The sequence below is a fragment of the Rousettus aegyptiacus genome, unplaced genomic scaffold (genome assembly GCF_014176215.1).
Source record: "Rousettus aegyptiacus isolate mRouAeg1 unplaced genomic scaffold, mRouAeg1.p scaffold_m13_p_2, whole genome shotgun sequence".
Classification (NCBI taxonomy): Eukaryota; Metazoa; Chordata; class Mammalia; order Chiroptera; family Pteropodidae; genus Rousettus; species Rousettus aegyptiacus.
In genome coordinates this window covers 105,705,912-105,733,381 of record NW_023416295.1, presented here as the reverse complement: position 1 = coordinate 105,733,381, position 27,470 = coordinate 105,705,912, and the positions used below count along the sequence as shown (strand labels likewise).

The 27,470-nt window shown below is 32.4% G+C and overlaps 1 protein-coding gene across 2 annotated transcripts in view; it reads right to left on the bottom strand.

Moving 5' to 3' along the window:
• The window catches only part of SLC6A15 (solute carrier family 6 member 15), a 49,530-nt gene that overhangs the window by 9,477 nt on the left and 12,583 nt on the right, over window positions 1–27,470 (bottom strand). Inside the window, exons 1-9 of one of the 2 annotated variants that reach the window (XM_016143631.2) lie at window positions 20,179–20,273; window positions 17,378–17,852; window positions 13,534–13,691; window positions 13,042–13,168; window positions 11,670–11,851; window positions 5,372–5,482; window positions 2,382–2,623; window positions 2,090–2,282; window positions 837–1,029 (exon numbers count right to left, since the gene is read on the bottom strand). In XM_016143631.2, coding sequence (XP_015999117.2) covers window positions 837–1,029; window positions 2,090–2,282; window positions 2,382–2,623; window positions 5,372–5,482; window positions 11,670–11,851; window positions 13,042–13,168; window positions 13,534–13,691; window positions 17,378–17,666 — 1,495 coding nt within the window. In that variant the 5' untranslated portion in view covers window positions 17,667–17,852; window positions 20,179–20,273. Of the gene's footprint in view, window positions 1–836; window positions 1,030–2,089; window positions 2,283–2,381; window positions 2,624–5,371; window positions 5,483–11,669; window positions 11,852–13,041; window positions 13,169–13,533; window positions 13,692–17,377; window positions 17,853–20,178; window positions 20,274–27,470 lie in introns of those variants that run through there. The other variant, XM_016143625.2, reaches the window with a different exon arrangement.

Genomic DNA, 27,470 nt, shown 5'->3' with positions numbered 1-27,470 from the left:
TTACTGCTCCCTTATCTCTATTTATATATGCTTACCAAATCCATCCTCTGATCTCTGAGAAGATCCTTCCCCTTTTCAATTCAACTTTCATCTCTTTTACTGATAGTTTCATATATGTAGACGACTTCTGTTTTTTCTTCTTAATTCTTATGCAAAGTCTGTATTATGCTCTCTATCAGTCTATTACATGGTACAAGTTTAATCTATGCAACTTATTTTTAATTATCAGTATTATTATCTTTGGAGAAGAGGCTGTCCTATATCTCTCTGTATCTCTGTTATCCTTTATGTACCTCAAATACAAGATTGATACAGTATAAAATTGACACTTTAACAAATGCTTGGAGATTGAACTTATTAACAACCATAAATATAGATAAATTATTTTATTATCTTTCTTACCTAAAGATATTAACTGCTAGTAGGCCACGATTGCTATTTTATGAGAGGTAAATTTAGCTTTATCAATTTCAGTTATGCATTTTTGAAAAGGAGAAATGAATCTGAACTATCTTGTTATAATTATTTGACTTGTATACAAAATTATACATGAACATTCTATGACTTTATTCTAGTGCCAGTAATTCATAATAATGGTATTACTAATAATTAAGAGCAATATAAAAATTAATAATTAATATGATCTATATTATATCTGTCCTGTGAGTACTATATAAATATAAAAAAATGATGTAACAAATAATAGCAATACATATTAATAGGTAGACATTAATTAAACCCCAAATATAACACTTTCCTTTTCCATTTCTGATCTCTCACCAAGAGTAAAATGGCCTATATAAGTTCAACAAAAAGTCAAATACATAAAAACTCACCAGTAAAAATTTCTTTCCTCACTTTGAAAGTGTCCACAATAGGTGTGACAAACCCTTCAGTGACTCCAAACATGCTGCCCAGACCTAGATTCACTAGCATGAGGAAGAACATCACTGACCAGAAGGGAGATGCAGGGAAATGTGTCATCGCTTCTGTAAAGGCAATAAAAGCTAAACCAGTTCCTTGAACAGCCTATAAAATATACAAAATACCAACATTAATACAGAGCAATATTAAGCGATTGCAACGCGTGTATGTATATGTGTGTGTGTATGTATGTGTATGTATATAAGTGTATATGTAAGTGTATATCTATGTATGTGTGTGTATGTGTATATTTATATACACATATATATATATATCGTGTGTATATGTGTATGTGTTTGTGTGTGTGTGTGTGTGTGTGTGTGTGTGTGTATCAGTTACAAAAGGGGGAAAATTCTGAGTTAATGCCTGGGAGCGACTGGAAATAAACATGCCAATATCTCATTGTCTTCTAAGAAACTGTACTCCTAAACCAGCTTCAAGATGGTTGTATTGGTTCACAACAACAATAGATAGACCAAAACTAAAAAATAAATAAATAAATAAATAAAAATAAATAACTTTTACAAGCACGTTAGTAGTTAAGAATTCAAGATGTTTATAGTAATGATGGTTTCATCCATAATTTCCTGATTTATGTTTAGTCTCAGCATAGTTAACTATCTTGAAGAAAATTATTAATGGCCAATTGCTCCATTGTATTTTCCCTTTTTGGCAATACAGCAAGAAGGTGACGACCAATGCAAGAATATTTATTAATGTTCACTTATCTTGTTATTAAAATACATGATAGTACCTAAGAAAAAGAAATTAATCATGACTTGTTGAGCACAATTGTTAAAATGTCCAAATATTATTCATGTGTCAAAACAATTTTGCAATATAAAAATAACAAGCATAATTCAAATTTTTCATTAAATATTATACCAGGAAAGGTATAGGACTAATTTCATATTCTATGGTGGAAGTTGCTTAATGTACTTCATATTTTAAATTACTGTGGCTTAATCAATGAAATTGCTTTTTTAAGTAAAGCAAATCTTTATGATTTAAGAAAATATGTTCTCTGAAATAAAGAATGTGAATTTCAAACCAGCACAACCTTCCACAGGCATTTTTAAGCTCATGTTTTTCTTTAAAAACATCTAGATAATACATATTTTAACTGAATGATAATTATTTTATTGCTTAAACATAGCTTACTAACTTTATTTAGCTCATCTTCAATTTGACAGGAATTGAGATGAAGAGCAGGAAACTCTTCTTCTTTCACTTTTTGAATGATGTCATAAACTAAATGATAATCTTCTGCAGTAACAGCTGAAAAGTTGATGTGATGGGGAATAATATCCTGACTAATGTTGCCCATTTTCAAAAATGTTATAATCATTTTCGAATTTCTGAAAAATAGAACAACACATTAATGAATACTTATGGGTTTGGGGGGTACTTTTAATATAATTATGCCGTTAAAAACTAAAGGAAATTAATATCCATACTCTGCAATGCATTTCTCATTTACAACATTTGCTTTGAAGCCCAGAACTGCAAACACCACCAATGTTGCAAGGATAGAGGTAAAAAAATTGATGATGGACACCAGGACAGCATCAAAGTGACAGTTGTTGTCTCTCTTGTTGAAGCTTGAAAAGGCAATGACACCACCGAATCCCAGACTTAAGGCATAGAACACCTGAGTAGCAGCATCTCTCCAGACCTTGGGCTCCAGCATTATTTCAAGCTGTTTAAAAGAAAATGTAATAGAAGTCAACTGCAAAATAATATTTCAGAATACTCTACATGGAACTACTTATACTGTTTAATACAAGGCATAATGATATTTATGTTTGAATTGGGGAGATAATCTGTTCTTAAGTAGAAATAAACTTTTCATTTAAGCTGGAAAGAGTTGAACAATTGTGTTTTGCATATTCACACTTCTATTATTCATTTATATATTATTTGTTCATTCAAAAAGTCTTTCCTGAAAGCCTTTCCTTTGAAAATGGGAGAAATACAATGATATCATCTCTAAAACCCTTTCAGATGCAAATTTCCAAAATTCTCAACCTGTGCTGAACATATATTTCAAGTCATACTGCTTTACATCTTAGAAAATTATCAAACCTTTAAATGGACCAATTCATATTAGCCACCTCTGACACAGAACACAATAAACAGTTAACTATGACTTCAGTAACAGCAGTGTTTACATTGGTATTTTATCTTTTCCCTTACCATTGTGTTGAAATCGCTTTTACTGGGAGCCATGTCAAACATAGGTAAGAACATGAATTCCACAGTCAGTTTCAGATCTTGATTCTGTTAATCAATAATCTAAAAGTAGTGCAATCTAGTCCTCTCTGAGTTTCAACTTCCTCAACTGAAAGATGGGATACCAAGTGCTGAAAAATCGCTATTATATGGATTACAGTGGCAGGCACGTTGATAAGCACTTCATGTGGATTACCACATTTAATCTTCACAACAATCCATGAAATTGTTGCTACTACTATCTAAACCTTAGAAAGGTTAAGGAATCCGCCTAAGGTTACATAGTTCTGGAGTGAAGCTGAAATATGAATACAGGTAGATTATAAAATCCATGGTCTCTCAAATATTAAGATATGTTATTGTTCAAGTAAATTATTATTATTGAAATGTATATAATATTTTATGAAACATAATAGTTGTTATACTAACAATTTATGCACAATTAACTAAGATAATGCATGTCGTATTGCCATTGAACTTTACTGTTTTATGGTTAATGCTAAAATACTAAAATAATCAACTGTCTATCTCTACTTCACCCACTAGATGGCAGAAAGCACCTATTTACTAACTAAAGACATTCAACTCGCTGTACCGCTAATTCAGGAATTAATCTCTATTCACGGTTTTGGAAATATTTAGTCTGTTTAGGCACTTTCTCCTTTATATAAACAATGTAAATTATAAGTAATTAATAACTTCTGATTGTTATTATATTAACTATCACATCCTACAGTGACCTAATATAGAATCTTATCAACAGTCAATGAAAAATGAGCTCAAAAATTAACTATATTTTAATAGTGATCCTTAGTCCTGGTTTAAAATGTTAATATAGGGGCCATATAAAAATGTCATATCAAAGGGTTTAAATTCTAAAATATCTCCTCAAATCAAATATAGAACTATGTCTCAAACAATTGCCAACTTAGAAAAAGGTGATATGCCGGAAAACAACATCATAGAGCTAGTTGTTTTAAACTCAGAAAACTTTTTTTTTTCAATATTACAAATATAAATAATTTTGATGATTACCTATGGCCCATTTGAAACTAATTTAAATGTTAATATAACTGAAATTTATGAATTTTAATAGTTATTCACTGAGGAGATTCAACAATGCTAGATGTTAAACAGCACTTTCAAACTATTCAAGAAAACCAGATACCAATGTCATAATTTTTGCTATTAGAGAATGAATACTAAGTTGGAACCAGCTCAAAGAACACAGTCTCTTTTACACAGTGTCAAGGCAGCTGCCAGGAGTGACAAAATTCTAATATCTTCTGCTCACATCTTACAGCACGATCATTCTTCAGATGATTTCCAATTTCCGAACTAATTTTAAAATTATATCTTTATAACTCAGTGTCTGCCTATGACAATGGTAGTAAAATAACAGTGAGGTATAACTTCATTCAGTAAATAACCAAATACATATACACCTAAAAAATTGTCTTTGTTTCCTGTCAAATCAATATAACAAGTCTACAAGGATTAATCAGGTTCATTGTGCCCAGCGTTGAGTTCAGCTCTAAGTTGAATGACAGAGCATTAGTTCTGAGCTCGTAATGAAGCCTAATGAGAACTTTCCTGAAATGTATACATATTTATAAAAGTTACAGAACTTCCCAAACTCACTCTGTAAATAATCCCAAAGGTACAAAATCTCAAAACAAAATAAGAAAACATTGATTTCCTCTGATATACGATTTAGACTACAGTAGGGTTTTTAACCTGAGTCCATGGATTTTAGGTGATCTGTTAACTTCCTGAGACATTAAACGAATTAATATGTTCATTTTTTTTTCTGGTAAGACAATCTTATTATCATTTTGTGTCTATGACACAAAAGGTTAAAAACTATTGAAATAGAGGAGGAAGATGAGTAAAGACTGAAAAGTTCTAAAATTTACAAGTGTTAAAATTGAAAGTTAACATAAAAGAGGAATTTTTAAAGTTTAAATAGTGATAGCCTTATCTCAAAATGGGATATTTAACTAGATCTAAAATGGGATATTTAAAATTGGAGATAGAGATAATTATAGATATATAAAAACTCTGGTTTATCTAGGCTAGATAACATAGCAGCTATAATTTTAAAGTCTAGCATCATACTTTAAAACAATTATCCCTTAAATTGAACTGTGGGAACATTTAAACAACAAACATAATGCTTTCATGGCCATAAGCCATATAGAAACACAGTACATACCTTCGGGGCAAACATGTGGTGGATGCCATTAATTGAACCATCTAGAAGGAGTGCTCTGATTAGGAAACATATAAGTACTATATATGGAAACAGAGAACTAAAATACATAACCTGCGAAGAAAGAAAAATAAAAATAGATGAGACACACTAACAACTATATTCTTTTTTATAGTTAAGATTATGTCTTCTGTTCTATACTTCATTTACTGTTTATAGTATATAACTAAGAACACTGTTAATAACTTGTATAACCACCTTATTAGAATGGCTTATTATTCTTGATTTAATATGACTTAGATAAGTCATATTTGAGATCATATTTGAGATATAACAAAAAGGAATACCATCCTTATTTAATCTCCTGGTAAGGGTGTGGGTTCATGGGTATGGTATAACTCTAATAGTGTTGATTCCTTATGGTTCATAAAGCAAGCAAGATTGAAAAGAAATGAATGGGCACTAAATCCCTAGCAAATTCCTACTTTTATTATTTTAGACATAAAAAGAATTTTTTTTCCCCAGTAACCAAAGTTCCATTATGATTCTATGAAGCTTATAAAGTAGAGAGGAGTCCCTGGTAAGTCTCCAATAGAACTTCGACAAGTAACCATGTAAAGGTTTGACTTTCTGCTTCAGCAATTTCACCATTAAAGTTGAGCAAATACTTAACTACAGAAAAAGAATGGTCCTAACCAGACATTTACTGCCTCCTTGACGTCTCCATGTGGGAATCAGCAGATCTCAAACTCTTCAGGTCCAGAAGAGAACTTCTGAATTTCCCCCAGAACTGTACCCACCCATCTTAGTACATGGCCCTACCACCCAACCAGTGGCTGAAGTCAAAGGTCTGAAAATAGTCCTGTACTACTTGCATAATGCTCCTAACTCATTTCCAGGCCTCCCAGTGACACCACTCCTCTGCCACCTGAGCTTTAGCCCTGCGTACTCTTGCCGTCAGGGCCAAAGCAGGGCTGTGCCCTTAGTCTGCATTCATCTCCCTCATTTGTGTATAACTCTCTTCTCTTTGTTATTTATGTCTCATCTTCATCTTCTCCAGGAAATCTTTCCTCACCAAAATAAAATATGCCTTTTCCATCTAATACTCCCATCTGGCCTCTCCTATGCCCCATGAATCCTTCATGATATTATCTTGTTTTGATTTTTTTGACAGCACTCAGCACTGCCAAAATTATGTTTTGTTTTCACATGTTTCGCTGTTAATTTCCAGTCTCCTCTATTGGAATATAAGTTCCATGAGAGCAAAGACCTTTTATCTTCTGTTGACTACTGTATCTCAAACACCTAACATAGTTGCTTGCACATAGTTGGTATATATGTCTGTGGAGGAAAAGAATGGAGGGGAGGTGGGTAGATTGGAGGAAAATCTGCCAGAGCAGAGGATGGCTTAGGGCAGGTAAGAGATACTAAATCCAATAATATTACAGACAAACAGCACATGTCAACATCATAATTTGCACTTCTTCTATAGTTCTAGCCACTTTATAATCATATTTAAATGCATGTGAAACATCCTGAGGAAAAAAAGTAAAATAAGAATCTCGACATACTTAAAAATCAATTATTTTAATTAAAATTATATTTTACTTAATTAATGATAATAAAGCATAATTTTTAAATCATTTCAAATTGGTTTAATTCCTTGATTACTTCCATTCATCCACATTTTTAAAAAATCTGAATGACTTTAGATGGAGTACTTTTTAAAATTCTTCTTGCCTACTTTTAGCATTCTTTAAATTCGCCAGTCTACTACATATCTACTTAAGTAGCCTTGATCTCACTTGAATTAAAGATATTCCTTTTATAATTTTTCTTTACAAATCCTGAGGTTAGCCAGAAGCAAGAATCCACTTTTGCAAAGTGAGTTCTGTTTTTTCTAATGAGAACTCAAATTTTCTGACTTATGACTTCTATTTCCATTAATTCCACTTATTTTTAAAGTAAAAATGAAAGCTACATTCTAAAATAGCCTGAATAGGTGGATTATCATTTTTCCAAAAATATGACATACATTTAATATGTTTTTTAATATATTTCAAATTGGAGACTAATGGAAGAAGTGACTCTTCCTGTACTCTTATTTTGTCCAGGCTAATCACACCATTAATACATCCATCCCTCTTCCCCATGTCCCATAACCAACTGATCAACCAATCTTATTGATTCTACCAAAGAAATCTCACATATGTGCCTTTGTTTCCATCCTGAATGACATGTCATTTTTTACTCTTATAAGTTTCCTGGTAATCTTGACTCCAGATTCTCCCTGCCAGCTTTCCCCTTCATCCCTGAAATTCATCATTCACGCTACTAGAACAATCTTTCTAAATTAAAGATCTAATGATGTCAACAAACTGCCAAAAATCCTCAAATATTCATCACTGTTAGATATCAGGCAATTATCTTAATAGTGTTCATAGATCCTTTAATAATCTGCAATCAATTTACATTTTAAGTTTCATTTCCCAAGAGCTCCACGAATTCTATGTAAAAGTCACAAAGGGGTACTAAGCAATCTCTTGGCTGTGTGCATGCTGTTTTCCATGCATCCAGTGTCCTTTCTCTGAACTTTCTGGTGAACCCCTCTACAAACACAAACTATAGCACAAAAGTTATCTCCTCCATGAAAACTTTCCCCAAATCTATGTTATTTTCAGTTGACTGCCTTATGCTATCACAAACTTTTTACATGCCTCTCTGTACTTACCCCATTATAAGTATCTGTCCCACCTATTAAATTTCGTCCATGAGGATGAAACTGTGGCCTATTCATCTTTGCATATCTATCAGTTCCTGAGATATATTAGATACTATAAAACATTGTACATTAAGAGAGTATATAAAAAGTTAAGTTTTCCTTTCTGCATACATTCCCTAAAATATAAACTAATCTTTATTCTGGAGTACATTTAAAAATTATGTACTAATTATATTTTCAGACTCATTTCAATTTTTATTTGTTAATTCAACAAGTATTTGAGTTCTTAAAGACACTGATCCGGATTCAGTTATAAGACTCTAGCACAGCTTCCTCAAAAGGAAAAAGATGATTTTACATTCAATGTAACACAGAGAAAAATAAACGTCAAAATTTTAAATATTTAAGTAGTATTAAGTAGATCACATCCTAAATTTATTCTTCTGTGAGTAGGTAAAAAAAATAATTTAAATAATTATTTAAGATTTAAAATATATCTTAAGTCTGCTCTTTACAGAGGTATCTATATTGTTTTTAAACACAAAGTCTTTTACATTTAATCACATTGGTCTAATCTTATTATACCAAAATAGTAGAATATTGTTATTAAAAATAGATTAACTTCTACCTGACTATATGTAAAATGCTACACTTTCTCTTTACCACACTTTATTTTATGCACTGCTACCTGAAATTATTTTACAAATTTGTTTCTTGTCTCTGATTCTGTCGCTAGAATGGACATTCTAGGAAGACAGACATTTTGTCTGCTTTGTTCAGTGCTCTCTCCAGAACAAGATCAGTGTTTGGCACATAGCAAGTGTTCAATACATACGCATTAAATGAATTGATGAATGACTACATTGTCCAGGAAGTACATGTGTTTAAGAACTGGGAAATAAAACAATGAAATTAAGCTAATGTACATATAGTTTTTAACATAGTAACAGTAATAATGGCAAAGCAATACTAGTAGAAAAATGTTGCCTTAGAATTAGAAGAAAACTTAGAGCTTTTCATTTCTGTCTTTCTTGTCGGGGCAGCATCCCCTTAATATAAGCTATAAGGAAGGGACATGCAACCTCTAGTTGATCACCTCCAATAATGCTGAGCTCTCTCTCACTGAGACAACCAGTTTTATTATTACTAGGCTTTATTCCTGAAAGGACTTCTTTTTTAAAAAACTTTTACCACCACCCCACCATTCTCCATACTCCCCAATTTTGACCATAGTTCTGTTCTTTGTAGCCACACAGAATAAGCCTTTTTCTTTTTATTTAACTACTTGAAAATTGCCATCTCAGGGCTGAAATTTTTCTTTTCAGTAATAAAAGGGAAAATAGAGATTTCAGTAAAATCTAGTATTACAGGCATGGTTCAACTGAGGTATGACTACCTGACCCAGAGGAGAATGACACTCTCATACTCCTCTTTTAATTCATGAAATTGCCAATTAGCATTTTGAGGGCTGTGTGTGTGTGTGTGTGTGTATGTGTGTGTGGGTTGGCCAAGTATATCACAAGTTGACTCATATTCTTTTCTTAGCTTCTAAGTCCTCAGGTTTTTTTTTTCATACACTACCCTTAAACCATATCGCCCTTAAATCACATTTCTCTATAACTGTACTTATGTGATTATTTATATGGAGGCTTTTTTTGCTTGGTAGGAAAACAGAGAGCTTTATATTTATTCCTAATACACTTTTTCTTATACTTAGCTCATTGTTTCAGACTGAGGAATTGTGACAGTTTAGACTTTTATATCTTTGCTCACATTACTTATAGCTTTCTCTCATCTGTGTCTACTGGATTCTTTCATTAAATTTTGCCAAAAGCCACGGAAGCTTTCTCATTGAAATAAGTTGTATTTAGTATTTAACTTGCATTATACTAAGAAAAACAATTCTGTGATAAGAAAAGGATGAATATTTCTTTAAACGATAGACATATGCAGACTAAGACTAGAGCACAAGGATTTGTGGACTTCTCTGGCTGACCACATTTAGTTTTCTTTATATCAAATGATATTATGTTAGAAAGTATGTAGAGGTGTTTATACGTAACTTGAGAGTCTATTCTTTTATTTATAACCCAATTGTAACGTGTCTCTGACATAGAAGACACCCAACTGAACCAATTAATTGAACTTACTTAATCATACAAAACATTAACATTCAGAAAAGATTGAAAAGATATTCAGATGTGTTATCTACTATACTCATTTCTTCAAAGAAAAAAACTGTAGCAGTTCCAGCAGGAAGGTAAATGTAAAATTACAAGGTAAAAGATCATAAAACATTTAAAATTAAACATGAAGTAACAGAAAGCAAAGATGAATTAGACTCTGACCTAAAAGAGTTAACCATTTGGGGAGACATTATAGTGTTCAATGAAATAACATGGGCTCTAGATTTAGATAGAGCTAGGTTTGGCTTCAGGTACCAGCAATTACTAGCCATGACACTTTGGGCAAGTTACCTAACTTCTTGAACTTGTTTTATATCTGTAAAACAGGCCTGGGAGTAGTAATTACTTCTTGAGTTCTCTTTAGAATTAAATGGGATGAAGTATATAAAGTACATATCACAATGCCTAGAGCAAAATAAACATGTAATAAATATTGGCTCTTTTTCTTCTTGCTCTGATTATTGTTGGAACAATCTTCACCATCATCATTACTATACTATTATTCCTACTTCCATTAGTATATGATGGTGAGTGGTAACATATTAGCCTAGAAAGATATATAATCAGATCGATGTTTGGAAAGAAAAACAAAATAGTAGAGATGGATTGTTAAAAAGCAGGGATAAGAACCAATAATAAATTCTTGTTATGGTCCAGCCAAAAGATGTAGAAAGTGTTAAAACAATGACAGTAATTATGAAAAAATGGAATATGAGAGCAAAAGACAGAATAGCAATTACTTTCCTAATGTATTCTTAAAAAAAAAAATCAAGGTTTCTAGAATTCACTCTAATGTCTTTTAACCACAGCCTGTTCATTTGGCCTGGCAAGCATGCCCTTTCATCTCTTACATTACACCGAGTTCCTTGTTGAGATTATTGTAACTACCTAATGATGTTCAGATAGTTAAGAAACATTCTACACTAGAGATTACATTAAAATCTTTTTGCAACTATTCCTTAGAACACTTACAGTAGAGAAAAATTAATGATTAAAATAAAAAGCAATTAAGCTTCATTCTTCTACTTTCCCCAATTTCCATGATTGGAACTAATTGGTAATCAGAGAACTAAAACATTAGAGTCAACTGAATAAATAGCAAAAGAAAATAAAAAAAACTTTTAGTTATTGACAAAAATTTCAAAGAAGATCTTGATAAAATAAGAAAGAATTATAAATAGCTTTCATTTTCACTATGAAATGCTTATATATTTATCTCTTTTCCTTAAACACATTTTTAAAAACACATCTTTTTACCAATCTTTAATTAACTACCTAGAATAAAGTGTTTCTTGCAATTTACCCAGAGATTTATAGCAGAGGGTGAGGGAGATGATCATCATTACCAAGGAATGATGATTAGCAGAATTAGGAGAGGTTCTAACATACTAACTTTTCCAGAAGACTGAATGCCTTTGATCATAGCCAAGCAAACCATGACCCAGGCAGCCAGCAAGCAGACGGTCATCTTCCAGTTTAAGCCCCCGCTCTCAGAAATGGAACTGGAAATATTCAGTGCTTCTCTGTACCAGTAATACATAGTGGCAGAACTTTTTTCACATTCTGGCTCTACAACTGTAGAAAGAGGTAACACAATCATTTCAAATTATAAAGAGTAACGAGACAATTTTTCATTACAGTAAGTCTGTAAATCAGTTCTTAATATTTCCTAGAAAAGTATTACTATCCTACAGAAATAAAGTTGCAATAAAAACTCAACTTCAAAAATAGAAAATATCAACAGACAGATATCTTCACTGATATTTCTTATTATACATTTCTGAATAGGGATAAGTGAGCTTTCCTCAAAGTAATTAAAACAAAATTTGTAATCCCTTCCAGTCCTAGAATTATCTTCCTGAGACAGAGCTGTCAAATATGCTAGCTGCTGGCCATATGCACTTTTGAAATGGAGCTAGTCCAAAGTGACATGTGCTGTAAATATAAAATACAAAGGCGTTTTGGAAACAGGATGAGAAAAATAATGCAAATTATTAAATTAATAAATTTTACATTAATTATATGTTGTAATGTTAATATTTTAGCTAGACTGGATTAAAATATTTCACCTATTTCTTTTTACTTTTTTTACATGTGGTTACTAGAAAATTTTAGACTTCATATGTGAGTTGCATTCTGTATTTACTGGACATCACTGCTATAAGGAACTGTTCTTTATATTCTAGCATACAAAAATAAATGATAGGAAAACTATGAAACAGCACAATTGAAAACATAAAAACAATTACTTCAATGCAAATTATTCTTTTTGTCCTTTATTTTAATGAATATGTAAGGCATTAAGAAAGGTGTACAAAATAAAAGACTGTCAAAGTTAACAACTGAAAGCTTATAATATTTCACCCTCATGTCACAGGGCATGATGAAATAACTTGGGAAGAGGAGTATAGTCAATAATATTGTGACAAGTTTGCACGATGACAGATGATTATTAGAATTAGTGGGGTGATATCATTGTAAGGTATAAAAATGTCGAATCACTATATTGTACACCTGAAACTAATATAGCTAATAGTATATTATATTATATATCAACTATACTTAAAATAATAATTTGGGAAGAGCTAGTAAAATTAGAGGTGCCAAAGGTCTATCCCCTTGAGTATGCCAATCCTAAACATGAGGAAAAGGTTGTTATGATAATAATTTTGAAAGATTTTTCCACATAATTTTTTTAAAAATCTCACGCTTTTATTGACTTTAGGTTCTATAAATATAAAAACATGACATTATCCATGTCTTACAAGTGTATGAAGCATTTTTCACCAATGGACACTGATCCCAAGGTAGAGGCTGTTGAAAAGACTGAGAAAAATAAAACAAACTCCAGGCAATGATGACATTGTAGTAGAGAGCCACCAAAAAGCACACCTGTAAAATAAAACAATACAATTAAATAAAACCTCTCATGCCCCTTCCTTTGAAACAATGAGATGATATGTTTAAGACCCCATTTGACAATTTAAAAATCCTCCTAATTTTATTTCCATTTGAAATACATGACCTATTCTAAAAAGATGTTTTTGACAGGTCCTAAGAACATGCATTAACATGATTGAATTATATTGACATTTACAGTTTGTTTTGTATATTAGTACAAGTGCCTGCAGTGTTTTTGATTTTGGTTTTGTTTTTAACTTGATTAAATAACTCAGTAGAAATACACACTCAGAAGTTTCTTTCAAATGCAAACTACAAAATTACAAAGCATAAAAATTATATGATATATACCATACCAGAAAACTTGCAAATCCAATCCCACCCAGTTTAGGGCTTATGTAATTCCATACACCAATGCTTCCTTGTCGAATTCTTTGGCCCACAGAAAGTTCCAGGAGAAAAAGAGGAATACCTATTACCAGAAGCAGTATTAAATATAACAAAATATATGCACCTACAGAGACAAAAACAAAACAAAACAAAGATCATATTGTCAACAGTCATAGTAGAGAATACACTAAATTCTGATTATCTCATGAAAGATATTTGAACTTCTACATAGTATAATTATAAAGGACTTTAAACAGATGCAATTTGATTACTTTAAACTTTCTAGTATTTGAAACCTAAATTTGACTGCTACAAAGAGTTTCTGATAAAACAATAATTATAATAAAATAAGGATATCAATGAAAAATTCCCATTTCATTTTATTGAAAGGGTAAACAATTTCATTTTTCATTAAAAAATCATTGATTCCTTAAAATCATTTTTCAAGTAGGTTTCACAAACTCCTGGATATCTTATTCACACAATGTTTATGAAGTCGTTTATTAAATTTTATTCAGTCACCTAAATCATGTATTCCAAATCTGATACATTAGAATAAATTACATCTTATGGTATTAAAATTGACTTTTTCCCCCTAAATAAATACAGGAGAGAAGAAATGGATATCTAGACTTAAAAAGGAAAAAGAAGAAAAATAACCCCTACCATGGTCAAATGTCATTTTTCCCCAATATACTTTACATAAAAAGCACACTTCAGAAAACGAATCATTTGTTTTCCAGAAAACAAAAAGGTGTTGTGAGATTGAGAAACTAAGATATTTAATATCTATTGTAAAATATATTCACTATTATTTTTGTAGTAAAATTTCAGTGCTTAAAAGAATTATTATTTTACAGCTAAATTTCAAATTAAGATATATGAATAGTGATTTAAAATGCATTGAATAGCTCGACAATGTTAATATTAAACTCTTTTAATTGATAGTTAAATATGAAACCCATACTCATTTCTATATGAGAATATGTATACAAATTATTCATTAAATAACCTCTATGATGATTTCCTACATTCAAATATTTTATGTAAAGTTTTGTCAAACCAGATACTATCCAGTCTGTCATGTAATCGATGCTACTAATTCTCTTTTTAAATGAGGCCATTCATTATTATTTTCCATTAAAAAAAATGTTTAATGGTATTGAATAGATTTTGGAACCTATTCAAATTGTTCTGGTAGTTATCCTGCTGAAGAAGTACGTATTAATGATTCTTTTCACCTTATTTATCTCAGTATCTATATATCTCTGAAATAATAAATGTATACAAGCATTTTCCCTAATATAATGGTCAGTAGAAAATCTTCAGTTTTATGACTGTCTTTCAGTCTTTCAGACTTGAGTTGATTCTGCAAATGGGGTATGTATTGTAAAGCATGGATGAGTGAGCTTATAAAACAGAATTACCAAATTCCTAACTCTAAAATTATTGGTAACATGCAGGCACTAATGATCTGAAAATGTTTCCCAAAGAACTGAAACCGCATTTTAACACCTGCATCAAATACTAGAATGTGAATGGAGTTATGTGTGTGTGAACGACTAGAAAAAAAAGAGAGAGAGAGAGAGAGAGAGAAAGACAGACAGACAGACAGACAATTAATTAAGATTGAACTTACTAGGATTCTTTCCTCATTTATGTGTGTCTAACATGCTATTTTTAGATCTTAGCCTTTCTTCTAACTCAAATTACTCTAATTTTTAAATCTATATTAAAAATAATCATAGCTAAAATATAATTGATCATTTACTATTTGCCAGGAACATTTCTGAGCATGTTACATGCTACTCATTTACTCCTCACAAGAATCTAACGGAGGTATCATTATTATCTTCATTTTACAGGTGCAGGAAGTAAGCCAGAAGTTAAACTGTGAAAGGTTATATGGCTAGTGTGAGAAAGAACCAGGCTTCATAGTCAAATTAACTTCAAAACCTGAGCTGGTAGCTTCTATATATGCTACTTATTAAGCTTAACTACTATGCTTTAAGTATAATATCTTCAGACAAATCAACTTATATTGAGTCTATTACATTTTAGTTCTCAACTAATGAATGAGTAATATATAAGTATCTTGAGGTGGTTGATTGATCTAAATTGCCAGAAGATACTACTCGAATACCTAGAAGGCTCCATGCTATTCTGCATGTTGAGTACAACCTTTTGTATCTTGAAACAATAATCTCCATTGGTATTTTATAATATTGCTCTCAAGTATGTGATTAGAAGAGAGGAAACAATCTTAGGAAGGGCATTTTTACTCCTTCAACAAATTAAAATTAGAATAAGTCATTTTTACTAATAAAGAATTACTAAATATAAAATTATTTAGCACTTTTCACCAAGACAAAAATTGTATTAAATGAAAGGCAACCTGACTTTTCAGCCAAGATAAGCCTTCTTCTTTAACAGTACAGTACATCCAGTAAGGTTTATAAAGTGAAAGGTCCAAAAATCAGAGTTCATCTTTTGTCGGTCCTGGCAAACGTGATAATTTGTATAAATCAAATAGCAGAGTAGTGCACAGCCACTTATAGTGATGTTACTAATGAGCTAAGAAGCTTATAATTTTAATGGAGCGATATGTAGTGTACCACCTATTTCGTGTATTGATTCTTACCTCTCAGGAAGATTTTTCAAACAGCCTACTTTTTCCAAACCTGCTATTTTGTGGCTAGTTTAATTAATTAAGCAAGATCTTAAACATATTTTGTCACCATAACACTTTAGCTTTTTATTTCCTAGAGGCTAAGAAAAAATTTAGCATATGGTTATATTATTTAATTTGATTTGTTGGTTATAATAACATCAAAATGAAACCTAATTTTTGCTCAGTCAATAAAACTATCACAAACTGGAATAAAATACCAAAACATTCTTTCTCTCCTTTGTATACTGAAATGAGGTATAGAGAATATTTAGTTATTAACCATACTTATTTTAACAGCTTCCATGTACATAAACAATAAAGTTTTAACCCAAATGTTAGTTAATACTGTTTGACACCAGCGTCCTATAGAGGTTGAGTCATACATGAACAATTTATTCCTTTGTATGTGCTTTTTTCCTTGATTTTTAAGACAATGTTGGTAATTATATGCATAAATACAAAAAGTTAGAATATCATGTTGATGCAGAAATTTTTGTTTAAAACTAAGAATGCTAATTGCTTCAAAGTTTCCTTTGAAACAAAATGTTTTCCCCAAGTGCTGTAGAACTGGAAACAAAATACATATGATATCTAAGGATGAAGAATGTCTGGCATTATATTAATTATCTGGTTAAATCCTTTCTTCTGGGATCTATAAAGTTCTGGTCAGCATTTGAAGACTAAAATCATTCAAAATTATATGTAATTTTTGTTTTCCTTGAAGAGTAAAACAACTTAAAATTCAGAGTTAATAAGTCATACAGAGAAAATTCTGTCTTCCTTCACCAATGTTGTCTTATACCAGAAACTTTGGGTTTTTCGCCAAGGAGAATAACGGACAGGCACAACAGATGCAATGTTTATTAGAAAAGTCAGTAACTTAGAGATGCTTAATAGCATCCACCCAAAGACTTTGAGAATTCATTACTCTTAAAACAATCCATGAGTGCTTATAGGAAGCCATCTGCCCTTACTGGAAACCTAATATGAGCTCATTTTCAACAAAGAAGCCTTCCTAGCTTTATAATGGAATTCATAGTTTTTAAAATAATGAAACTCCAGCAACAGCAGCAGCTATTTGAGATAATTAACTGCAATTTACTCAGCAATGTATCACTTTAAAAAAGAAGACAACTTACCACCCCCATTCTTCTGACATGTGTATGGGAATCGCCACACATTCCCCAAACCTACAGAAAATCCAACTTGGGCCAGAATGTATTGCATCTTATTGTTCCAAGTTGGTCTTTCATCTTCGACCTCAGATCCTTCTTCAACATCTGTATCTTTCTCTTCTTGAACATCAACAATTAGTTCACTTTTCTTAAAAGCATCATCAGTTGAGCCTTCATTGGAAAGAAGATCTTTGACAGATTCAATAACCTCATCGTCTAATTCTCTTTTTACCACCTTGCTGTTCTTAGGCATTGGAAAGTGCAGGTAGTATTGTTTGTTTGTTTGTTTGTTAATTTTCCTATGGAAAATTTAGTTCTTTCAAAAAATTATTTTAGTTGATACGAAGAAAAGATGGAGGAGGATATCAAATAAATCCTTGACTCAAAGTGATAAAATCTTAGGGATCCCGGATCAGTGTGTCCAATATTCTGTAGATATCTGTAAAATTTTAAGTTGAAAAAGAATAATATTTAATAAATAAAAATATTTAAAATACTGAAGACCCATTTTTATTAATTTTTTATGATGTATAAAACATATAATTGTTGGATATGTTGTCTTAATATACCCACAAGCGTAAAAATTGTAAAGTACACATGAGCTTCACACACATTTTTTTAGCTAACTTCTTCCTTTTTGCAAAACTCCACTTTGATCTCAGACGTACTCAATGAATCAATCCATTAGTAACTAAAATTCGTGACTTTTTAAATTGAAATTTTCTTTCTTTTTTTTCTGACGGAAACACAGCCCTCATTTTATTACTTATGGAATTACACAAACAGTTGCGTGCCATCCCTGTAACTTTATCTTATACAGAATCTTTTCTGTTCATGTATTCATTTATTCACTAATTTAATATTAATAGTGATAAAATCTCAAGGGATAAAACATTAATGAACCATATAACATTTACTTTTAAGGTGTTTATATCTAAGAGAGAAAGGCATATCTCAAATAACTATACTATATTGATAATTTAAATGACCCAACATCATTACAATATGAGAAATCAGAAATGTTGGGTAAACGTGATATTAGAGTTAAGCAGAAATGTAGTGAGACCACACCAAACATAAGGAACGGCATGAACAGAAACGTGGCAGTAAGTGGTTAGGAACACTTGATATTTATATGAATGTTCTCTCGAACAACTCAAGAAAACAGAGCCATCATTTTGGTATTTTTCCTTTCTCTAGTTCTTTTGTGTGATATCTCATATCTTTTTCTCTATTCAGACACAGGTCATATAAGTGTACAAGGCATGTCTACAACCAATAAGACTGTAAATTTTAAAAAGTGTCTAAACATGAGTACTACTTTTCAAAGCTGGATCAGGAGGGGTTAGAAATGATATCCCAAGAACTCTGTCATTTGTTATAAAAAAATTAAAATTCTTTGATGGATCTGCTGCTACAATTACATTGAAAGTATAGAAACAGCCTATCATACTTTAATTTATAATCTTAATGAGACAGGGTGCTGGGTAACTCAATGAAAAGAAAATATTTAACTTGACCATGTAACTTATATTCTGCCTTTAGGTTTTGGTGGTATTTAGTTGTTTCCAGAATCAGAATATATATCCTAATAGCAAACACTCATTTACAATTAAGTGGGATTAAGAAGACTATGAAGGAAATTGTAAAAGAGAAACATTCTCAATAAATTTTGAATAATAGACACATTTCTAAAATAAGTCCAAAAATTCTCATGGTGACTACTTTAAATAGGCCAACAAGGTTTTGATAGGGAAATAGTTTCATGAGGTTTAGGATTATGTCTGTTCAATTTCAATTATTTCTCCTCTAGAACTCAGTAAATATTAATTGACTAAATGAATAAATTCGACCATTGAAAAATTGAAATAAACTAATTTTCAAAATAATTTTTGCTGGATGAAAACAATCTTACACTTAAGAAATTGTTATTTGAGAGGCATGAATTATCTAAAGGTCTACATTTATTGAATTATCTAAAGATAAACTGTTGGCATAGTAACTTAACTGATACATATACAGGCACATTAGTTTTAATCTGCCAAACTAGGAGTTGCGTCCTCACTCTATTACATATTAGTTTTATAACTCCTAGTAGTTATATCATTCTTAGGCTTAGTTTCTTTAGTAAACATTAGCCTGCAGATATTTTTTTTTCCATATAAAAAGAAAGCTAAGGAATGTATCCAAGTTTAGAGAGAGTTTAGAGTAAAAACACCTACCATTTCATAAAGAAAAAATTTAAGACAGTGTTACTCATGAACTTCCCTTAATTATCTCAGAAGTTGTATTTCTCTATACATTTCTAGTCTTTGCAAGCAAAAATATATAAACAAAAAAATAAAAATGAAAAATAACACCTTTGGACACTATTTTTTTTTTTTTTTTTTTTTTTTTTACATATCCAATCAAGAATACTGATTTACATAGAATAATTTTTGGTAAAGTTTTTACATTTAAAAATTCCTAGCAGACTACCCAAAGTTTATATTTTCTATAAAAAAAATCAACATCTAATATAAACAAAATTTAAATGCAACTTTATATTATAAATGCCTAAAATACACATATCTACAGATTGCAAAATGCAATAATCCTAGGCAATCTTTATAAAGTTAAAATTAAAAAGGGATGTTAAATATATATTTGCATGCATTTAGAGTTCCTTCTCTATTATAAGCAAAAAAAAAAAAAGATTGTAGATTAATGGTAACACAAGTAAAATAACTTAAGCTCTCTTTTCTCTTTGTTTCTTACACACTTACCTCCTGCTTTTGCCCTGGAGTGGCTTGTTGGGAGCCATTTTGAGACATGATGGAAGCCATTATGAGGCACTGAAGAAGTCACGTAGCTAGAAGCCATAACATGGCTACTGAGTTTGCTTAAACAATGATTCTAGGAAACAAGAAGTTGAGTTACCTTGGTGAGCCTCGTAAAATCACCTTTTAAGGTAACAGAATGTTTTACAACCTTGGAAACAGGGTTATGTATGATCATATATAATTGACAAACATTGTTATAGATATGTATGGTGTGCTTTGCTATGGTAATGTAGTGATTGATTATGGTATTCAATAATCACATAAATAGGCTAAGCTAAATAAACTCGGGGCTGCAGCTCTGACTGTATGCCCTCATGGAAAGATCTTTCTGTCTTCTCTTTTTTCCCTTAGGCTTCGCCCCACTCTTTCAGGTGCTGTTCGATCTTAGATGCTGGCTCCGGCAAGTGGCGCCCGAACAGGGACCTGGAAGGTTGGGACAGAACGTTGACGGAACGTTGAGGTGAAGACCGCCACCACAGGAGAAAGGGGTCCCTGAGTATAAAGCCAAGTAAACTGCAGAGGTGAGTATGGTGGAACAGTCTGGGAGTAAGAAAGACAGCGCATGAAGTGAGCGCTCAGAAAAATAAGGGTTGCAGTGTTTGTAAATACAAAGAAATAAGAGAAAAGTCAACCTAATAAAAGAAAAATGGGAAATGGAAATAGCCGGCAGCTTTTTGTACATATGCTTAAGAATATGCTCCAGACTAGAGGAGCTAAGGTAGGGCATCAACAATTGTGTAATTTTTTAGAATTTATAAAAAAAAGTTTGTCCCTGGTTCCCTGAGGAGGGAACAGTAAATTTAGAAACATGGAAAAAGGTAGGAGAAAAACTACAAGATTATTATGATGTCCATGGACCTGGCAAAGTGCCTGTAGATACTTTTAGCTTGTGGACTTTAATTAGAGATAGTCTAGATCCTAGGCATGAGAGGGAAAAAGCAAAAGAAGACAGTCAGGCAACCGGAAAGGGAAATGAAACTAAGCCTTCCGCGCTGCCGACACACCCTGAGCCTTTCTTTGAGTTTTTATTTTCTAGACACGGAAAGGAATCATTGGATCCGGGGGATGCAGAACAACTAGAGGAAGAAGCCGCACAATATCATAATGAAGGAGGTTGTATTCCCCTCGTGACGGCGGTTAGCTCTGACAATAAAACTATAGATCTAGAAAAAGTTGTTCAGGGATTGCAAGGTGCAATACAACAATTAACTCTGCAACTGGGAAATCAGGAAAAAACACTTAAAATACCTAGCAGAAACCCCTATAGGATAGATCCTCTGTCTCCATTTGAGGAGCCACAACTGGTCATTGCTGTCGTTAAGCAGTCTCAGGGGCATAAACTTTTTTCGCCTTTACAAAGTACGTTACATCAGGCAATATGAAGAGGTGATGATATACAGGGGTTTCATTTGAACAACAGGCTCAAGATGTGCAGGGTCAACAGGTTCTCATAAGAAGGCATAATCCTATCCCTTTTAAATCTACAAAAGAGTTGAAATTGGCATTTGCTCCGTATGGTCCTACTGCCCCTTACAATCAGGCTATCCTAGAAACATTATCTTTAGAAGCCCTAACTCCTGATGATTGGAAGAATTTAGCTCGAGCTTGCCTCACCCCTGGGGATTTTTTTTATTATGGGAATCAGAGTATTATGATCAATGTGAAAAAACAGCAGAGATAAATAGAAATCAGAATCCTCCAGTACAAGTTACGTTTGAGATGTTAGCGGGAGAAGGCCAATATTCTGTAAATGATCAGCAATTGAGATATGAGGGAGGAGCATGTGCACAAATAAGTGCTGCTGCAAAAAGGACTTGATATAAATTGCCCGCTACTGGAAGGCAAACTGAAGATTTATCTAAGATAAGGCAGGGACTCGATGAGCCATTTTAGGAATTTGTAGCATGGCTTATGGAAACAGCTCGAAGATTGATAGGGGATGCAGAGGCAGGTATGCTTTTAGTAAAGCAACTGGCTTATGAAAACGCTAATTCTGCATGTCAGGCTGCTCTCAGGCCATACAGAAAGAAAAGAGATATGGCAGACTATATATAGTTGTGTTCTGATATTGGGCCAGCATATACGCAGGGTCTGGCCATGGCCGCAGCATTGCAGGGATAAACAATGAAAGCCTACTCTGTGTCAAAAATTTGTAGCTCAAGCAGTGAGTAAGACCAGGCAAGCATATCCACAGGTGTACATCATCCATTATATAGATGACATTCTTTTGGCAGAAATGGAGGAAGGACTACTTCTAGCAGCTTATGCTCACCTTCAAAAAGCTCTTAAGAAACAAGGATTAGTTATTGCTCCAGAAAAGGTGCAGACAGAGCCTCCTTGTTCTTATTTAGGACATAAATTATACCCAAAGACTATATTGCCTCAGAAAATTCAGTTGAGAAAGGACCAGCTATTAACTTTGAATGATTTTCAGAAACTCTTGGGTGATATTAATTGGCTTAGACCATATCTAAAAATGTCCACGGGTGAATTAAAACCTCTGTTTGACATTCTCAAGGGGGACCCTGCTCCTACATCTAAAAGAGAATTAACAGAAAATGGCCGGCTTGGCTTACAGAAGGTAGAACAGGCCATAGAGCAACAACAGGTGGATTATGTACACTACTCCCAGGGATGGGCCGCTTATGTCTTAGCTACCGCACACACACCTACTACGGTGTTGTGGCAGAATGGTCCTCTGCTTTGGTTGCATTTGCCTGTATCACCAGCTAGGGCGTTAACTCCTTATTTTGAATCTGTTGCTTGCTTAGTACAATTAGCTCGAGAAGAATCTTGCAAATATTTTGGAGCAGAGCCTTCTGTAATTGGCATTCCTTTTACTAAACAACAAATAGACATTATTTCAGAATGATGATGCATGGGCTATTATCTTTGCCCACTACCCCGGAGTTATAGATAATCATTTTCTAAGAGACAGATTGTTACGATTTGTAAATAACCATGCTTTAGTTTTTCCTAGGATTATGAAGCAAACTCCTGTAAAGGATACTCAGGTAGTTTTTACTGATGGGTCTTCTAATGGCACTGCTGCTTATGTGATTCAAGGAAAGCCACATATACTGCATACACCTCCTGCCTCAGCTCAAATTGTAGAGCTGAGAGCAATGGCAGCCGCATTTACACTTTTGGCTCAGTGTTCTTTTAACTTGTACACAGAGAGTCATTATATTGCCAGAGCTTTACAGGTATTAGAAACAGTAGCTTACATTGACACTGCAAATAATCAAGTACAGGAACTTATTTCTCAAGTGCAAAGATGTTTGCATACACGAGTCCATCCATGTTATGTGGGTCACATTTGAGCACATTCAGGACTCCCAGGACCTTTAACAGAGGGAAATGCTCTTGCTGATCAAGCTACTCAGGTAGTCAGTCTCACTCAGTTGGAGCTTGCCCAGCAGTCACATGCATTGCATCATCAAAATAGTCAGAGTTTGAAAAGGCAGTTCAATATTCCAAGAGAGGCTGCTCATCAAATTTTTAGACAGTGCTCTACATGCCAAGAACATCAAACTGTACCCAATTATGGCATCAAGCCACGAAGTTTGAAGCCTAACCAGTTATGGCAAATGGATGTTACACATATTCCAGAATTTGGAAAGCTAAGGTATGTGCATGTAACGGTTGACATGTACTCTAAGTTTATTGTAGCTACAGCTCAAACTGGAGAGGATGCTAAACATGTCATTTCTCACTGCCTCAGATGCTTTGCTATGATAGGCCAACCCTCTGTGATTAAGAGTGATAATGGCTCAGGATACACTAGTCAGGCATTCCAGCATTTTTGCTCACAACTCTCTATCATGCATAAAACAGGCATTCCTTATAATCCTCAAGGTCAAGGAATAGTGGAACGGGCTCACCAAGGTAACTCAACTTCTTGTTTCCTAGAACCATTGTTTAAGCAAACTCAGTAGCCATGTTATGGCTTCTAGCTACGTGAATTCTTCAGTGCCTCATAATGGCTTTCGTCATGTCTCAAAATGACTCCCAACAGTGGCTGTAGAAAAATATAGAATGGAATTGTAGTTAACACTGAAACTTCCATAAAAAATTGCAAGTCTGAGAGGGATGGGAGAAAGTATTTCTCTTCTTCACAAAACCATAAACTCTGCCTGAAGAATAATTTTGTCTTACTTATCTAACATTCTCAGTGTATATTTATACTTGTTTGTCAGATAAATGAACTAAAAGAAATATGACAGAATAATACTATATGATAACTATGAGAATTTCGACTATTACACATTTTGCTTACTAAGTCAGAGACATTTCTTTCTTAAATAGAGGATGCATTGTGGCCAAAAGTAAAGATATGAGTTTTTGAATGAATTTGTAAGCACTTAGTATGAGACAACAATTTGTAAATTTAATTAATTTCAAATTTTCAAGACCTAATGTCTTTGAAAAATAATTTTTTTTATGAATGCCAAAAATTTCCTGAAAAACTTAGTCCATAAGAGTAAGCCATAAATATAGGTTAAAAAAGAATAAAAGCGAGGTTGACTATTGGCCAAAAATGTATTACTATTGCTACCTCTGGGTATAGAAGGAGAAATGAAGCAGTAATGTCCAGGAAGGAAGTAAGGTAGAGGGTGATAAAGTATCAATACTCTGTAGGTCACACAGGTCACATAATCAGTATGGATTAGCTGCACAGCCTCTGCCAAGTTAGCACCATCCATTCCTGTGACAGAGTCAGCTGGGGGACAAATTATCATCTACTGTACTTCATCTGTACCTAGACATTACATTAGCTGTCTTCATCATTATCTGGTAACAGGCTCCTATTTACAACTGAGCAACAGATATTTAAGAGCAGGGGTCAACAAAATATGTATTGCCCATGAGTCAAATGTAAGCCATTGTCTAATTTTATAAGTAAAATTTTATTGGAACAAAGCCTTGTCCACATGTTTACATATTTTCTATGGTTAATTTTGTGCTGCAACAGCAGAGTCACTTTATACGAACTAAAAGCTTAAAATGCTGACTCTACTGAAAAAAAATTGGCAACCATCGTTCCAGAGAACAAATTTGAATTAAAGGGGTAGAGTGCTCCAGCTCACACCATGTAGGCTCCATTCGTACGTCACGAATTTCGTTATCAAATAATATGACAAGATAGAGCTCTCCCCATTCAAAGATGAGTAATTACTACGAATAAAATGTTTTACATAGAAATAAGAATATGGAATGGTAGTAGTTGAGAGGGGAAGAAACATAAGCAGCATACAACTGTAGAATATATATCAGGAAAGCGAGTGCTACAGAGTTTCAAAGAGATTATTTACAAAAAAAAAAAAAAAAGACCTCAAAGATTCAACAAATGTAAGATAAGAGTTCCTTTTTATATATAAAAAAGCTCCAGGAACTATAAAGGATAAACAGGAAGAAAAAAGTTAAATAGATGATATCAATTACAGGTAAGAAATAGGAAAATTCATTATGGGAATAAAAAACATATTAGAGACAAGTAAAACTAAGAGAAATACTACTGCAACTACATCCAGAGACATGGAGGACAGACTTAAGAAATTTTTTTAAAAAAAGTTAAAAGAGACAAATGTTTTAAAAGTAATCGTGCAGAAAAGCTAATGGAAACTTAAGTTATATAAAGGTGATGCAATAAACTTAAAATTAGTGTATTCAGGCATGAGAATAGAATTAAGAAAACACAAAAAACTAAAAGAGAAAATAACAGGTTTTGCTTAGACTTGTATTTTCAAATAATAATAATACAGAAGGGTCAACAGTGAGAAATTACTGGAATAAAGATTTCTAAGGATTTCAAGCATAAGTAGAGAAAATAAAAAAAAAAAACTCAGGATATTCAATAACCTCTATTAAAACAGAAGAAAAAATCTTATTCTTCAATGTTTATACTCAATTATTTTCTATTCCAACTATGAAGGCAGAGGAAAATATTTTTATCTATAAGAGATGTAATGAATCATACTGGAGAGGTAGAAGAAAAGACTATCTAAGGACAAAACTTAGCCAACCAAGAAAGAAAACAAAAGTAAAGATCCCTGCAACAGAGAAACCATGCTAGAGAATAGAAGTAAACATGAATTTAAATAAGAAAATAAAGTTTCAAATCTGTAGAAATTACATGAATATCTAACCACTATGTTGTATACCTGAAACTAATTATATGTTAACTGCAATTAAAAAATAAATAAATATTTAAAAATAAATAAAATAAAATTTGTGCAGCATAAATAAAAGGTTTAAAAACTAAAAAAAAAATCTGTAGGAATTATTTTGAGGGGAAAATATATAAATTAAAGTTCGGAAATAATAAAATAAGTAATTAAAATGGGAGAAAATAAAAATAAAAGCATGCAAATGTCCTCTTCTTTTACAGTAGAAATAAGTTTAGGATGCTGTCTAAACATCAAACTTATAGTCTAAAACAGGATAATAACTTCAACCTCTTCATGTTTTAATATAATCTTTTATTTAATTTTAATGAGATCTTACAAAATTAACATTCATTGCTGTGAAGAGACATGTAATGGTGCCAAACATTATATATATATATATATATATATATATATATATATATATATATATATATATATATATATAAAATAGGTTCTAGACACAGGCTGAGTTCAAATCCTAGCTCTATCACTTATGGTTTTATGACTTTGGCTAAGTTACTTAACTAAGCTTCAGTTTCTTCACTTATAAAATAAAGAATATAATATACCTGTTTAATAATAGAGTATTTGAATAAATGCCAGCACACTGAGAGGACTCAGTATGTTTTTTTTTTTTTATTAATACGGTTATCATTCCTCTCATGGTTGTATTACAACTGGCTTGTCGCATATTATTCAATTAAGGATAATGAAAGTCCAGAGCCAATGCTACATGTTTTAGTTGTTTAACACAACTTTTTTTAAAAAAATAAAAGTTTTCTATTACTACATAATAAATTACCTTAAAACTCAGTGGTTTAACAAACAAAAAAATTATTGACGTATTAGCAATTTGAGCTAGGCTTAGAGGATCAGTCGTTTTGCTGGTCTTGACTCAAGTGGGGAAGGGTAGTCCAAGATGATTTCACATTCTGACAGGAGGTAGGCTTTCAGTCAGAGAACTTTGGTTCACCTACATGGAGTCTCTCCAAAATGCTAGCTCCAACTTGTTCACATTGTAAGCTCAGAGTTCCAACGCAAGTGCTAATAAAGCCTCTGGGTCAC